This window comes from Schistocerca serialis, chromosome 8 (assembly GCF_023864345.2).
Source record: "Schistocerca serialis cubense isolate TAMUIC-IGC-003099 chromosome 8, iqSchSeri2.2, whole genome shotgun sequence".
Taxonomy (NCBI): Eukaryota; Metazoa; Arthropoda; class Insecta; order Orthoptera; family Acrididae; genus Schistocerca; species Schistocerca serialis.
The window spans coordinates 224,838,758-224,852,390 of NC_064645.1; the positions used below are offsets into that span (position 1 = coordinate 224,838,758).

At 38.0% G+C, this 13,633-nt stretch overlaps 1 protein-coding gene across 1 annotated transcript in view; it reads right to left on the reverse strand.

Moving 5' to 3' along the window:
• LOC126417183 (serine/threonine-protein kinase grp) overlaps positions 1-13,633 on the reverse strand; it is a 92,513-nt gene that overhangs the window by 19,210 nt on the left and 59,670 nt on the right. Inside the window, exon 8 of the mRNA XM_050085084.1 lies at positions 8,136-8,345. Coding sequence (XP_049941041.1) covers positions 8,136-8,345 — 210 coding nt within the window. The remainder of the gene's footprint in view (positions 1-8,135; positions 8,346-13,633) is intronic.

Sequence of the window (13,633 nt, forward strand, 5' to 3'; positions counted from 1 at the left end):
TTGTCAAAAATGAGTCACAGCATTATCATCAAATGAATTTGTAGCGCGTGTAGCCACTGTTTCACTGGGGGTGAAAATTTTCGATTTACAACGCAATTGATTCCCATGGTTTTAGCACTTCTCTCTTATTGCGTCAGTAAGATTGCTGTTACCACTGCCTCCTCCAAACTAGTCTCCACAACTTCCTTCAGTGAAACACACTGCAACTTCATAAGCTCTTCAGTGGTCATTTCTTGGCTGTGATCTTCCACAAGCTCATCAGTATCATCATTGTCCACTTCTAGTCCCATGCTCTTGGCCAGACGCCATCTCATTGACTACAGGCACTCACAGGTCTCAGAGTCACACACTGGCCAAAGCTTCTTACAAGGGAACCTTCCCATCGCACCCCCCCCTCAGATTTAGTTATAAGTTGGCACAGGGATAGGCCTTGAAAAACTGAACACAGATCAATCGAGGAAACAGGAAGAAGTTGTGTGGAACTATGAAAAAAAAAAAAAAAAAAAAAAAAAAAAAAAAAAAATAAGCAAAATATACAAACTGAGTAGTCCATGTGCAAGATAGGCAACATAAAGGAGAGTGTTGGCTGATGAGCGCCGTGGTCTTGTGGTTAGCGTGAGCAGCTGTGGAATGGCAGGTCATTGGTTCAAATCATCTCTCGGATGAAAATTTTAATTTTTTATTTTCAGATAATTATCAAAGTTCAGGCACTCACACATAATCAACTTCGCTCTCCAAAATTCCAGGACATGTTCAGATTTGCTTGGACATATACAGAATTTGACGGTCTACGCACGGAAACATTTGAAAACGTTAAAAACATATGTTCTGACAGAGCACAGGGAAAACTGTGCAACTGTGAAACTGTTGCATTCATTTGTTGCAGTTTATGTGACAAACTCTTATGTTTTCATCACTTTTTGGGAGTGATTATCACATCCACAAGAAAACCTAAATCGGGCAAGGTAGAATAATCTTTTTACCCATTCGCCAAGTGTGCAAGTTATGTGGGTCGACAACATATTCCTGTCATGTGACGCACATGCCGTCACCAGTAACGTAAAGAATATATCAGACGTGTTTTCCTATGGAGGAATCGGTTGACCTATGACCTTGCGATCAAATGTTTTCGGTTCCTATTGGAGAGGCATGTCCTTTCGTCTACTAATCGCACGGTTTTGCGGTGCGGTCGCAAAACACAGACACTAAACTTATTACAGTGAACAGAGACGTAAATGAATGAACGGACAGATCGTAACTTTGCGAAAATGAAAAAAGTAAAATTTACACTCGAGGGAGGATTCGAACCAAGGACCTTTTGTTCCGCAGTTGGTCACTCTAACCACGAGACCACGGCACTCATGAACTAACAATGTCCTTGATGTTGCGTATCTTGTACATGCACTACTCAGTTTGTATATTTTGCTTATTTTTTCATAGTTCCACACAACTTCTTCCTGTTTTCTCGATTTATCTGTGTTCAGTTTTTCAAGGCCTATCCACTGTGTCAATTTATAACTAAATCTGAGGGGGGTGCGATGGGGAGGTTCCCTTGTTAGAAACAGAAATGAGTTCTGGTAACCTCTTAGCATGACCTTTTGATCATACTGATGCAGGAAATGATGTTTAAGTGATATTCCAAAACTTTCTGACAGTGAGATTGGTAGCTTCTTTCAACTCAAAGCAATTCTATAAGACAGCTTTAGTGTAGAGCTTCTTGAAGTTAGATATAATCTGCTGGTCCACAGGCTGGAGCAACAGAGTGGTGTTGGGAGGTAGAAATTGGATCTTGATGAATTGAAATTCTTCAAGGAGGTGGCCTTGTAGGCCCGGAGAATGGGCAGGAGCATTGTCCGCAATAAGTACGACAGAGTGGCATATTCATCTCAAACAAATATTTTTTTCACTGAAGGACCAAATGCTCCACTGATCCTATTACAAAAATGATCATGTGCCACACAAGCCTTGTTGCTGGACCTCCACATCACATTTAACCTGCTCTTCTCAACTTTACACTTCTTAAAGGGTAATAGAATGGTAAACAAGCATGGTTTAATTTTCAAATAGCCACCTGCATTGGCACAAAATATCAGTGTGAGAGTCTTTCATTGGCTTGTGATTGGGCAATGCATTCTGCTGTTTTAGGGTACATTTCGGCATCTTTTCCAGACTAGATCTGTCTCGTCACAATTAAAAACCTGTTGTGGCAGATAACCATCAGAATCTGCAAGCATCTTTAAGTTGCTGATGAAGTTCTCTGCAGCCTTGGTGTAGCAGCTGGCTGCATCGGTGAAGTCACCTTGCAACTGTTTTTCATCTATCCATATAAGTAGCAAACTTTTGACATTGTCCAGAATAAGAAACCTTTGTTCAGATACTCTTGTCACTTCCTTCGAAGCGTCAATCTCCTTAATCGTGTCCCTGTTCTTCAGGATAGTGCAAATAGTGATTTAGACCGATTGTACGTGATGCTAAATCAGCAATGTTCACACTACGTTCGCATTTTACAATCATTTTACATTTCATTTCTAAGACAATTTTCTTTCTCTTGTGGTAGTCATCTTGTGGCTTGATCTTCAAGGACATTTCTACAAATGTTATTAAAATTTGCATACAAAAAACACTGTTAGCAAGTTGAGAAAAATGTGTGATCACAAGTTGGAATAAGATGATACCAGAAAGAGCGCTAAAATTTGCATTATGGGATGTGCTCATTAAGCAAGGTTCCGCTGTACTTAGCATGTCACACCTTCTGTTCTGTTCACCAGTCAACTCTGCTACATCAGGTGTGAGTTGACAGTTGCAGACAATGCTCGAGGCAGATTGCATTCATTTTCATTGTTTCTTAATGCATTGTGTATTTTACACAACAGAATACCATTTAGTAGTTGCAAAAATTGTGCAGAAAAATAATATAACTTACCATTACGCAAAGGAAGCTGAATACTGTGCATTCACAGTAAAAAAAGAGAATTTATACAAGAACAGCTGATGATGCCACAATCATTTTCGGTGTGCAAACTAACTTTAAACAATATCAGCCCATCCCAAACATGGCTGCCAATTGTTGTCTTTTGATTGAGATCTAATTCCAACTTTTTTTTATAACCTTCTCCAATAGCTCAGTTTGGATAAGCTTGGCACCTCTGATGTGTGTGGGTTATCAATACTTACCAAGTTTGTATCTCCTTAATAACGAACCGTTTGAATTGAAAATGGTGTTGAATCATATTCTTACTTTGTGTCTCATCACTGTTCTAGCTGTTCCTGACTGGCAGCAAAACAGACATGGTATTTACAGCAACATTATTAACGTAACACAAAAGTCAGCCCATATTCTTCATGGTAATCATTCATGAAAGATTTCTCACATTCCATGAACTATATATATATATAAATTCATGTAACACCTGCCAATGTTAAGAAACTGAAATTTTCTTATGATTATATGACAAGAAATGCAATTAAGCCACAGGGAAAGTTGAACAGAGGCACATAGCACATTTGCAGACAAGATCACAAAATTAAATCTCTAACTTGCAAGTTTTTTTTTAATCTATTATAACAGCTGTATTCCATATTAGACACAGCAGAACCTCTATGCACTATTGGGTATTTCTCTGGTTTAGCTTGGGGCTTATGCCATTAACAATTGAAGTTTTTCACCTGCCTGTGTCATTCCCCATCTTTGAACATTTCTGTACTGTCACTATAATGCCTTCTTATACTACACACACCACTAATGCAATTCACTTCTTCTAGTTGATCATTCAGCTCTATTAAGACACTTAAAAAATCTGGAGAAATTTATTACATAGATAACAATAACATTATAATATTTCTGAAATGGTGGCAACCTTTGGTACCCTTATACCAAAGGGTGCAACAAGCAAAATAAAAGTGCTTCAGTGTGATTAGGAACTACTAACAGCTTTTAACTTTCAACAGGGATATGACTAATGATTTACTAATTCCACACTTTTGAAGCATCAGTAATGTTGACAGCATTGTATTTATTGACAGTTTCTTACCCTTACACCAAACTACACACAATTTGTTATGGCAGTTCCTTGGCTTACCATAAAGGGTGTAACTAAATTCCGTTTACAGACATTTAAGACTTGATGGGGACCAAGACAGTTAAGTTTACAAGAACTCATATACAGAAACTTACTGTTTGCCTGCTACGCACAAAATACCACAACGTGTGTTCAAACTTCCCAAATTTTTGGTGCCATTGACATATGACATTCACAGATCACCTTATGTCACACATACACTACAAGTTTGTTTAGATGCAATTCAGTTCCAGATAATTGTCTGGGAAGTATGAACGTTTGACTAAATTTCACGGGTCGTAACTGATGCTTTTCAAGGCCGGCAGCTGTCACTCATTATTTGAATAATGAAATACTGAAGTAGCAGATTAGATTCAGTTTTTGTTACACAGATGCAAAAAACGAGATGATTACGTACTTTTTCATGCTTATCACAATGTGTTTCAAGTATTTCTCATTGTGAAGTGTAAATATCTACATTAGTATTGTGTGTGGTGTTTGAGTAGGTGCTACTTTGTGCCTCCTCAGTAATGCAGAAAACCCCACACATGCAAATTATCACTCACATTTTTTTGTTTTGTAACGTAACAAAAAATACATATGTAGACATTGCACTTAACAAGAATAAATCCTCAAAACATGTTTTGCTCAGCATGAAAAATAATAAATAAATGGTGCTGTGTTTAAACTAAAAACATTTGAAGTTTCGAGCAAGGCAAAGTGAATGAGAGTGTCAACTAGCACTGTGTGTAGCCAAATGCTGAAACACGCTAAGTATGGTTCGACGAAGGTGTCACAATGATCAGAACTATCACAAAACTGCATTTGTGCAGTAGAGACAGTTTGGAAATGAGTGTGGCTGGTCATATCTTTACTCGAATGAATCTAGTTATTCACATCGGCCATACTGGCAAGTAGAGCTTGGTAGTGGTGGGAGATAAGGCACAAATTGTTCCCACTTCTACATATTTATTGGTTCAAATCGGCGGAGTGTAGTACCCTGGTGTTAAGAAACTTAACCACGTAATATTTGTAAACACTACTGGACGGCCAAAGTCATGCCAGCATCATTTTTTCCCCACAATCATTTTTTTGTAATGTGTAAATTGAGGGAAAATTGCAAATATGTTGACGCAAAATCGGGTGCAAATTAACATTGTTGACATAGGAAATTTGACGAGAATAAAAAAAGTCATAAATAGTGGGAAAACATTAATTCTGGGAACATAAAAGTGGGGTTATACTGTACATTCAGTATCAGTGGTGCTCCATGGTGGTGCCAGAGGCTGTACTCAATGCACTGGAAGGAGACGTGACGAGTACCAGAACCATAGCAGGTAGACAATGTCTATGAAGAAACTGTCTAGTGTGTTCTGCATGAGCAGCAACTACACTTTTACCACTCTGAGAAGGGACGCACAATGCAGCCACAATATATTGCACCACAAACCCACTTCTGTAAGTGGTTTATACACAATTGTGTGAACTTCCCACAGCATATTCTTTTTGCAGATGAAGTCGAGTTCACCAGGGAAGGTGTTCTCGATGCCCACAACAGCCATGTGTAAGCTGATGAAAACCCACAAGCTGTGTGCCCCCATGGGTTTCAGGAATGATGTGGTCTGAACATTTCGGCAGTGTTCCCGGATGAACATGTGATTGGACTGCACCATTTCTCAGAGGTGCTGTGTACTTTCGATTCCTTGACAGAGTACTGCATGTGATCTTTGAAGATTTGCTACTGTGCGCGTCAAAATAAGTGGCTCCAGCATGATGAAATTTTTCACTTGAGGCCCAAGATCATCTGGAATAAGATTTGGGCAATAATGGATACACCCAACTGCTTGATCTATAAATTCTGCAACTTTACTAAAGACTACATGAAATCCTACTTTTGCAAGACCCCTAAGGCATCCAGGTAAGACCTACTGGCATGAGTTACGGTTGTGACAGATGCTGGAGGACCAAGGTTTTGCGTGCACGTGTAATGGAAGATGATACGGAGGTACCGTACCTGTGTTGATGACTTGTTATCACATTGAGCCTTACTTTTAAGTACACCAATACGACAAGCAGCAGGAATCATGAAGCAATGTGTGTTGTTGCATTTTGTGTGTAGTCAGAAAACTATGCTTTTCTTAACTAGTTCCTTCATTTAACTTTATTGTCATGGTTACCACTATATGTCATGGTTACCACTACATGTCCTCAAAGGCTGTACAAGTAATTTGTACTGAACAGAAATGGACAATGAACTTTCCAAAACGAATTTTCACTTTATAGCAGCGTATGCACCTCTGCCTTTAGTCTACACAAGCTTTATCAACTGAGCTATTCAAGCTTGACTCACTGTTGTGAGAGTGGGTCACGAGTTGGGCTTGGATAGCTCATTTGGTAGAGCACTTGCTCCCTAAAAGCGAAGGTCCCAGATTTGAATCCCAGTCTAGCGAACAGTTTTAATCTGCCAGGGAGTTTCACAGCAATGAAGTCGTTTACAGGTAGACAGTATGTCACTACAAAACATGAGGGGGCTGTCTTTCAGTCTACTGCAACAGTCATTTCATGCACTATTTTGGGACAATGATCTGTTTTAAACAGAAGAATATCATGTCGTTAGAAAGATGGCAGCATTATGGATTATGTGAAGGGAGATGAATGACCGTACTGTTTCTGACACACCAAAAATTTAAATGGGGTACTGTCAATCTCACTCATTAAAATATTATCTATGATATTTGCTTTATATGCTAGCTGTGAAGAAAAAATGGCTGTTTCTGTACATGCACTAACACGGAAATTATTGCTACGGTTTCATAGCTGACATGGTCCATGTTCCCACAAAAAATCCATGTAAGTGTACAGAACTCTAATACTGATGGAGTTATGTCAGTACACAGAAGGGAGGGAGGGTGCGTGATGTGCTACATGAAGGCAAAGCATCTGTTTTGTACAACATACAAAAGGAAGTGATGACAGCAATCACTGGTTTGAAGGTTTTTTTTCCTCTTCCATCTCTGACAGAAAGAGGCAATATAAAACCATCGACTTAATTGTAAATAATTAAATTTTTTTCACATGAAACCTGTTATTGGCAGTTTGATTTCTACAAATTTGCTATTAAAATTTTATGGACCTTTTCCAAACAATACAGTGAGGTTCAACTGTCACACTTTAATGTATTCTGCACATGGATAACAGTAATAAAACTGGAACACTTTAAAGACAGATTCTTAACAACGTACAAACATTCACAGTACAGTAACGAACTAATAATGTAGCAATTTTCCAGGAAGATGAACTCGAAGTCTGCACTGTTTTCCTGACTTCGGTAATCTAGCTTTATGATGCCATCCCTATGCTCATACAGCTAGATCACCAAAGAGAGGACAACAGCATGTTCTTCTTTCTTCCCCTGTAACTTATTGTTAACAAGAACCCATATGATTTTACCCGGGACATCACACTATGTACTATATCTATGCACGTGGAAAGAAAGGAAAAAAGAAAACACACTTCTTGCAAGTATTTCACAAGCTTCTGTTCTCCCCTGTAGCATACGCCCATAGCCATGCTTTGGTAATCTAGCTTTATGAAATAGTAATCAATCATACAGCTACATCACCAAAGCAAGGCCCAGAGCAAGGTTTTTGAGGCCTCTGGCTGTAATGAGAGTAAACATACATTACTTTTTCACACCATAAACTATCCCTCTAAATTTACAAAATGGTTACCTCCATTCTCCAAATTTTTGTACATGCAATAGTTCCACAGCTAAATTAACTAGCATTTTCCCATTAATATGTAAAATTTTTTCTTGCTTACTTTTCCAAGAACTACTTCAAATGTTCCAGAATAATCAGGAATTGGTGCTCCTCCTGCAGTAAAAGGATACAGTAATACTGTGATGCATTGCTGCACTTCCTGGTTAGGTACCAAGTACCCCTGAGTTAACATCTCAGAGTCACTCAGTACCTGACCACAGAGCACAGCTTATGGAAGTCCCTTCACTTGGAGGTCTGCTGCCTGCTGAATGTGATTACTCTGAAAACAAAGTAGAGACAAATTCATTAACATTACCTGGCATCTTCATGAAGTTCTTCTGGCACCAACGATGAGACACAATCTGCTTTAACGTATAGCGACCTGAGGGCATCGGTACGAGAATACGGCGTACCAGTGAAAGGGCCATATTGTCAAGTTTCACCCAGGGAGTGAGAGGTGCCCATTTGCCATCCTTCCATGCCATGTACTCCACACAATCTGCAGTAGGTTGATCCCAAGGTAGTTCTGGAAAACAAAAATCGAGGTAATTCCATGACCAGCTGTTACTAAATACACAGTCACAAAACACCAATTCTCCACACAGTTATTCTACTAGGAACCCTGCTCATGAACAGAGCATGTTATTTTTCTTATAACTATTTATGTAATATTGTCCAGCATTTTTAAGAAATTATGCTCACTGCATCAATCATTTATTAGCAATAAATACAGTAGATCCGTATTAGGTAGAGCATATATTACTTAGACTCCTTCCGACCTCTGAATTGACTTACTAGCCAGTAGTAAGGGGTACCTACAGCTTAATGTAGACTCTATACTGTAATATAATTGTGGATTTACTACATATAGAAATCAATGACATATTACTGAGGATTGAATGAGCATTACAGTCCCTACCTGGATTTGTAGTCTCAGATCTGTCCCAGTCACATTTTGAGACTCAACAACAGCACCGAACATTTAATATACGATTCTGCAGTTCTGCACACTAGTCCATCTTGAGTTAGCTTCATCTGTGCATAACAATTGCAACATGCATCCATTTGAGCTCTGCTTGCTGTATTGAAGTCTTTGTTTCACTCTACAGTTTTTACCCACACATTTACATCACCCAATTGACAGTTCTTTGATGTCTTAATATGTATTATAGCAATTTATCTCCATTTTTAGTAAAGTTATACCATATTAGTAATAGTGGCTTATAATTACATCTGCATCATGCTACTAGACGGTTTATTCTGCAATTTGATGGAGGAAGCATGAGAACTATGTAAGTTAAATCGAGCATGTTCCTTAATTTTTCTGAACAAAAGATTTTTTTTTTCTGTCTATCATGAACCATTGGATATCCCTATCTCCGCTGATTACTTTGGAACCCACAGTTTTTAAATGGATTTGCATTGAAAGTACACAGTCCAGTGACATGCTTCGAAGCTAGTAAAACGACACACACACACACACACACACACACACACACACACACACACACACACACACACACACACACACACTTTTCCAACACCAAAAGCTTATTTTGGGTAACAACTTCACCAAAAACATAAACTTTTTTCTTTTTTTCCCCACTTCTATTTATTTTTATGCCAAGTTAGATGATGTATTCACCTATCCTTAACACACCTGGTTCTATGACATCCCTGTTAATTATAATTTTTCTTTCCCATAGTTTGGTTTTACTACTGTCCTATTTTATTTTCAGGTATATTTTCAAACTTGCTCTTAAGTCCTCCCGTTGTTTAAGTTCATCATCTGTACTAAGAGGCAAATCATAAAATTTCAAAGGCAGAACAAATCTTATTCAGGTATGCTTTATTTTTTTATTATTTTCATACTTGGCTTTCCTCTTAAGTAAACTGAAAATGAAGAAGGAGCAGGGGCACTGCCCGGGGGTTGCACAGAGGATGGCAGCAAGAGCAAAAGCACGTGCAAGATGTGAGGTGGTTTGCAAAGGCGCCAATACTCTGGGCAAGCACGGGGGTGGGGGGCAATGTGCTCCCTTCCAACTCCCAGGAAAAGAAATATACATAGTGTCAGTGTTTTTATTTCAAGAAAATGATTTCAAAGCCAGTATTATGCAGATTTTTAACAGGGCCAGAGCTATAACTTTTTTATGGCTACTTACAAATTGCAATTCATCTTTGAAAATATTGTAAGTACAGAATGCCTCCAGATTATTGTATGGGTGCCCCAATTGCTTGGTCATGGGACAAGTGGTGATTTATGTATAGTATTAAACAGTGTAAACACTATTCCATAACAAAAAGCAGAATTTGATAAACTGTTTTCTACAGATACATTTTCCGACAATGGTGTACCAGCACCATACCGTATTAACTTTCTTTTTAATTTTTTTTATTTCTGTAACGATTTTAATTTTTAATTAAGATGTGTGTGTGTGGTTCACCTTAAAGATAAGGCCTGGCTCACCCTAAATCAAAGGCATACCGCCCCATCACAGACTTGACTGCATCAAATTGGGATCGAAGGTTATGAGCACTCCAGTTACACACAAAATAAGAAGACATTTTAGATAGGAAAACACTATCAAACTACATTCCCAAATGAAAAATTACAATATAATTTTATTAGTGCAAAACAAATCTGCATTCTTTTGTAGCCCTCTGTGTCAAGAAAATTAACAAATCAAAGACATTACACATTCTTACCAAACAGAAATTCTTCCCAGAAGTATAGTCACATGCTCTTGACTATGGTACGCTAGCTTTAGGGTTCACTGAATAAATCACCTACAGCTAGGATACCAAAGACAAGATCACATGCATTCAAATCTTCAGCTGCTGCTTCTCTTCGGCCACTTTTATCCAGGTTATTTAACCAGTGAACAGACGAGTTTTGTTATTAATTCTGTTGTATCCTGTAAATGAAACCTGATGGAAATGCAATTACAATACCACTGTAGATATTTCAGAAGTTCCTCAGAGCATGTCAGTTCAATCCTGCATTGGATATATCATAAATTCAAGTAATTTAGACACAGCTAGCCAGGGTAAGAACTCTTCACAGCAAGTTCAACACCTGAGACTGTTGCTCCCATTTAAAATGAGGAATTATTATTTCTTATGACTGAAAATGCGAACACTAGGGAAGACAAATCATCAGAACTTCATGAATTGTTTAATGCCTCACCTTTGTGAAGAACATCGCTGTATTATAAAATTACGCATTATCGAACTTTTTGTACACACAAAAGCTACTTTATGAAGTATAGGTTTGGTTCACCCCTCAAAGTTTGGAAACAAATAACTGACAGGAATGGAGTCATGTTTCATCTTTAACAACTGCCAATATTTTAACAAGTGCACATCCAGTCGTTTTCAAGGCACAAATACAGCAACGAAGAAAAGTGCAAGGAAATTTGCAGAACATATCTGGAAAGAGCACGCACCCGCAGGTGTGCACATGCACGCACACTAATTCCATACAGAATTCGAGCAAAATTGCTTCCTAGTGCATACCGGAATCTCCTTGGTGTTTTATTCCATAAGATAACAGGTCCTAAAGCAATGTTCTGCAATAGAAGGTTTGCTCAACTGCTTTAAGTGTGCACAGTGCTTATGATCAATACACCAGTGCTCTTCTGTCTTAGGGGCTGACCAATGTTAAGACTAACTGCAAGAAATACAATATTTTCACACCCCAAGATCATCCTTCAGGGATCCTAATGTTAAATTAAGAATGTGTCCAAGAAATGCATTTCACATATTTTCGCAAAATATGACAAATCCTGTTGGAAATGACATTTTGTACATATGGAGAAACTCTAGTTTCATAACTCATTAACTGCTTTTTGTGAATATAATTAGCATAGTTGTTTTACACTGGATGTGTTCATTCTGCGAACATTATATTGGTAATTTTGTGCAATATTTACATTCACATTATTAAAGAACAAGGCAGCCTAGGGTTTCATGTCATGTCGATGATGTCATTAGTGACAAAATACAAGTTAGTCTTTTTGAAAAGACTCATCCTGGTAATTCAGGGAACAATGGAAGACACACACTTGAATGGCTGTATAGGGATTTTAACTGCCATTCTGAATGCAAGTCCAGCATCTTAAGCACTGCACCACCTTGCATTGTACACCTTATTTCACAGCACATCCATAAAATGCTGCAAGGTTAGTTATTTAGCTGAGAATTTATTTGTAAACCTTGTCCTAATACGTGATTTGTATTTATGATGAACGGAAATTAAAACAAAGAAATGTTCCACAGAAAGTATAGCAACCAACTGACTAGACAGTACAAGCCAAATGCAAGAAACTTTTTGTAAAAATAAAAAAATGGGGGGAGGGGGAAGAAGACTTAGCAATTTGTATCTGTACAACAATAACTTTTGGGGCTGAGATGTTACAAAAACAATTCATTAATTTGTCAAAACACACACACACACACACACACACACACAAAACACAATCACTGGCCACTGCAGCCTTTTTGGAAGAAAGCTCTTTGCTGTGTGTGTCTACAACACAGCTCTTCTATATGGTGAGAAGCAATCTATCCTCCCCATAATGCTATCTTAGTTTAAAATTGCATTTTCCATTGTTTGTTTGATGTGCATATTTTTTTAGTTCCCGAGTGATCAAATTAAATTATATGCTAAAACCAATTATAGGCTGCAGAACTTCGACAACTGCATACATATATGCAACACACCACTGATCTATGAGGAGCAGAGAAAGAGCAAGGAGGAGAGAAAGAGCAATGTGAGCAAACAAAAAATTTGATTTTTAGTTAGAAAATTACTACTCTCGCAGTATTCTATTTTGACACTGCACAACTGACCAAGTGAAATTGACCTAACTGCCGTCTCAAAGGTACTAAATGATCTCTCTGCTGTTTTTTGTTCTAACAAATGATAATACAGCCAGTTTTGTTGTGACTGCCCTGTATACAAAGACCAACTAAATTCAAGAGAAAATTACGAACAAATTATATGAAATACAAGCCTGACTGGACAACAATGTTAAAGTAATCTTATCGGCAGGTTTACAGAACCATTTTGGTATTACCAGTAGTGTGTAAACAGCTTAAAAAACTCAATAAAAGAAGAGGGGGCAGGAACAAAGGCCCAAGTATACTGACGGTACATTTTTGGGTTGCTAACACAGTTTATGATTCCATGTTGGGCTGTAGAACCCTATGAACACACAAACTTCAGTGTGATTAGTACAGGAATCATATTGTGTAAGTAACCTAACAGTGTCAGCACGGAGCATATCAAAGCCACTGAACTAGCTCAATTTTCACCTCCTTAACATTGAGAAACCAGATAATCTGAAAAGTCTACAGCACAATTATACAATGAATGCTTTTTCAATGTTATAACTGGATACGAAATTCTTCTTGTTCAATATGTCAATACCTGTCAGATGGAAAGATGTTAACTCAACTTCCTCTGTAGCAAGTTGACTTAGTATGGCGGTGGTGTAGTTCATACCTTAATAACGATGCCACAAAAAACCTCGATGCTGACCCGAGTGAAGTTATTTTCACTACAGTGCCTAGAATGGAATGTTTTCAGACAGATAAAGAAAATGGTTACATAAAAAGAAATGGGTGTGTAAATTTCAAATGAATCAACCTGGGATTTGGTGGAAAATACAGCACAGAGATCTGTATAGCTGGACAAGGATTTTAACAATCATCATCCTGAATGATGCAAACCCAATGTCTTACCACTCCACTATGTCACTTAGTGAAACAATTTGAGAATGTGACTCAGCATTAATCACCACTGAGACCAAC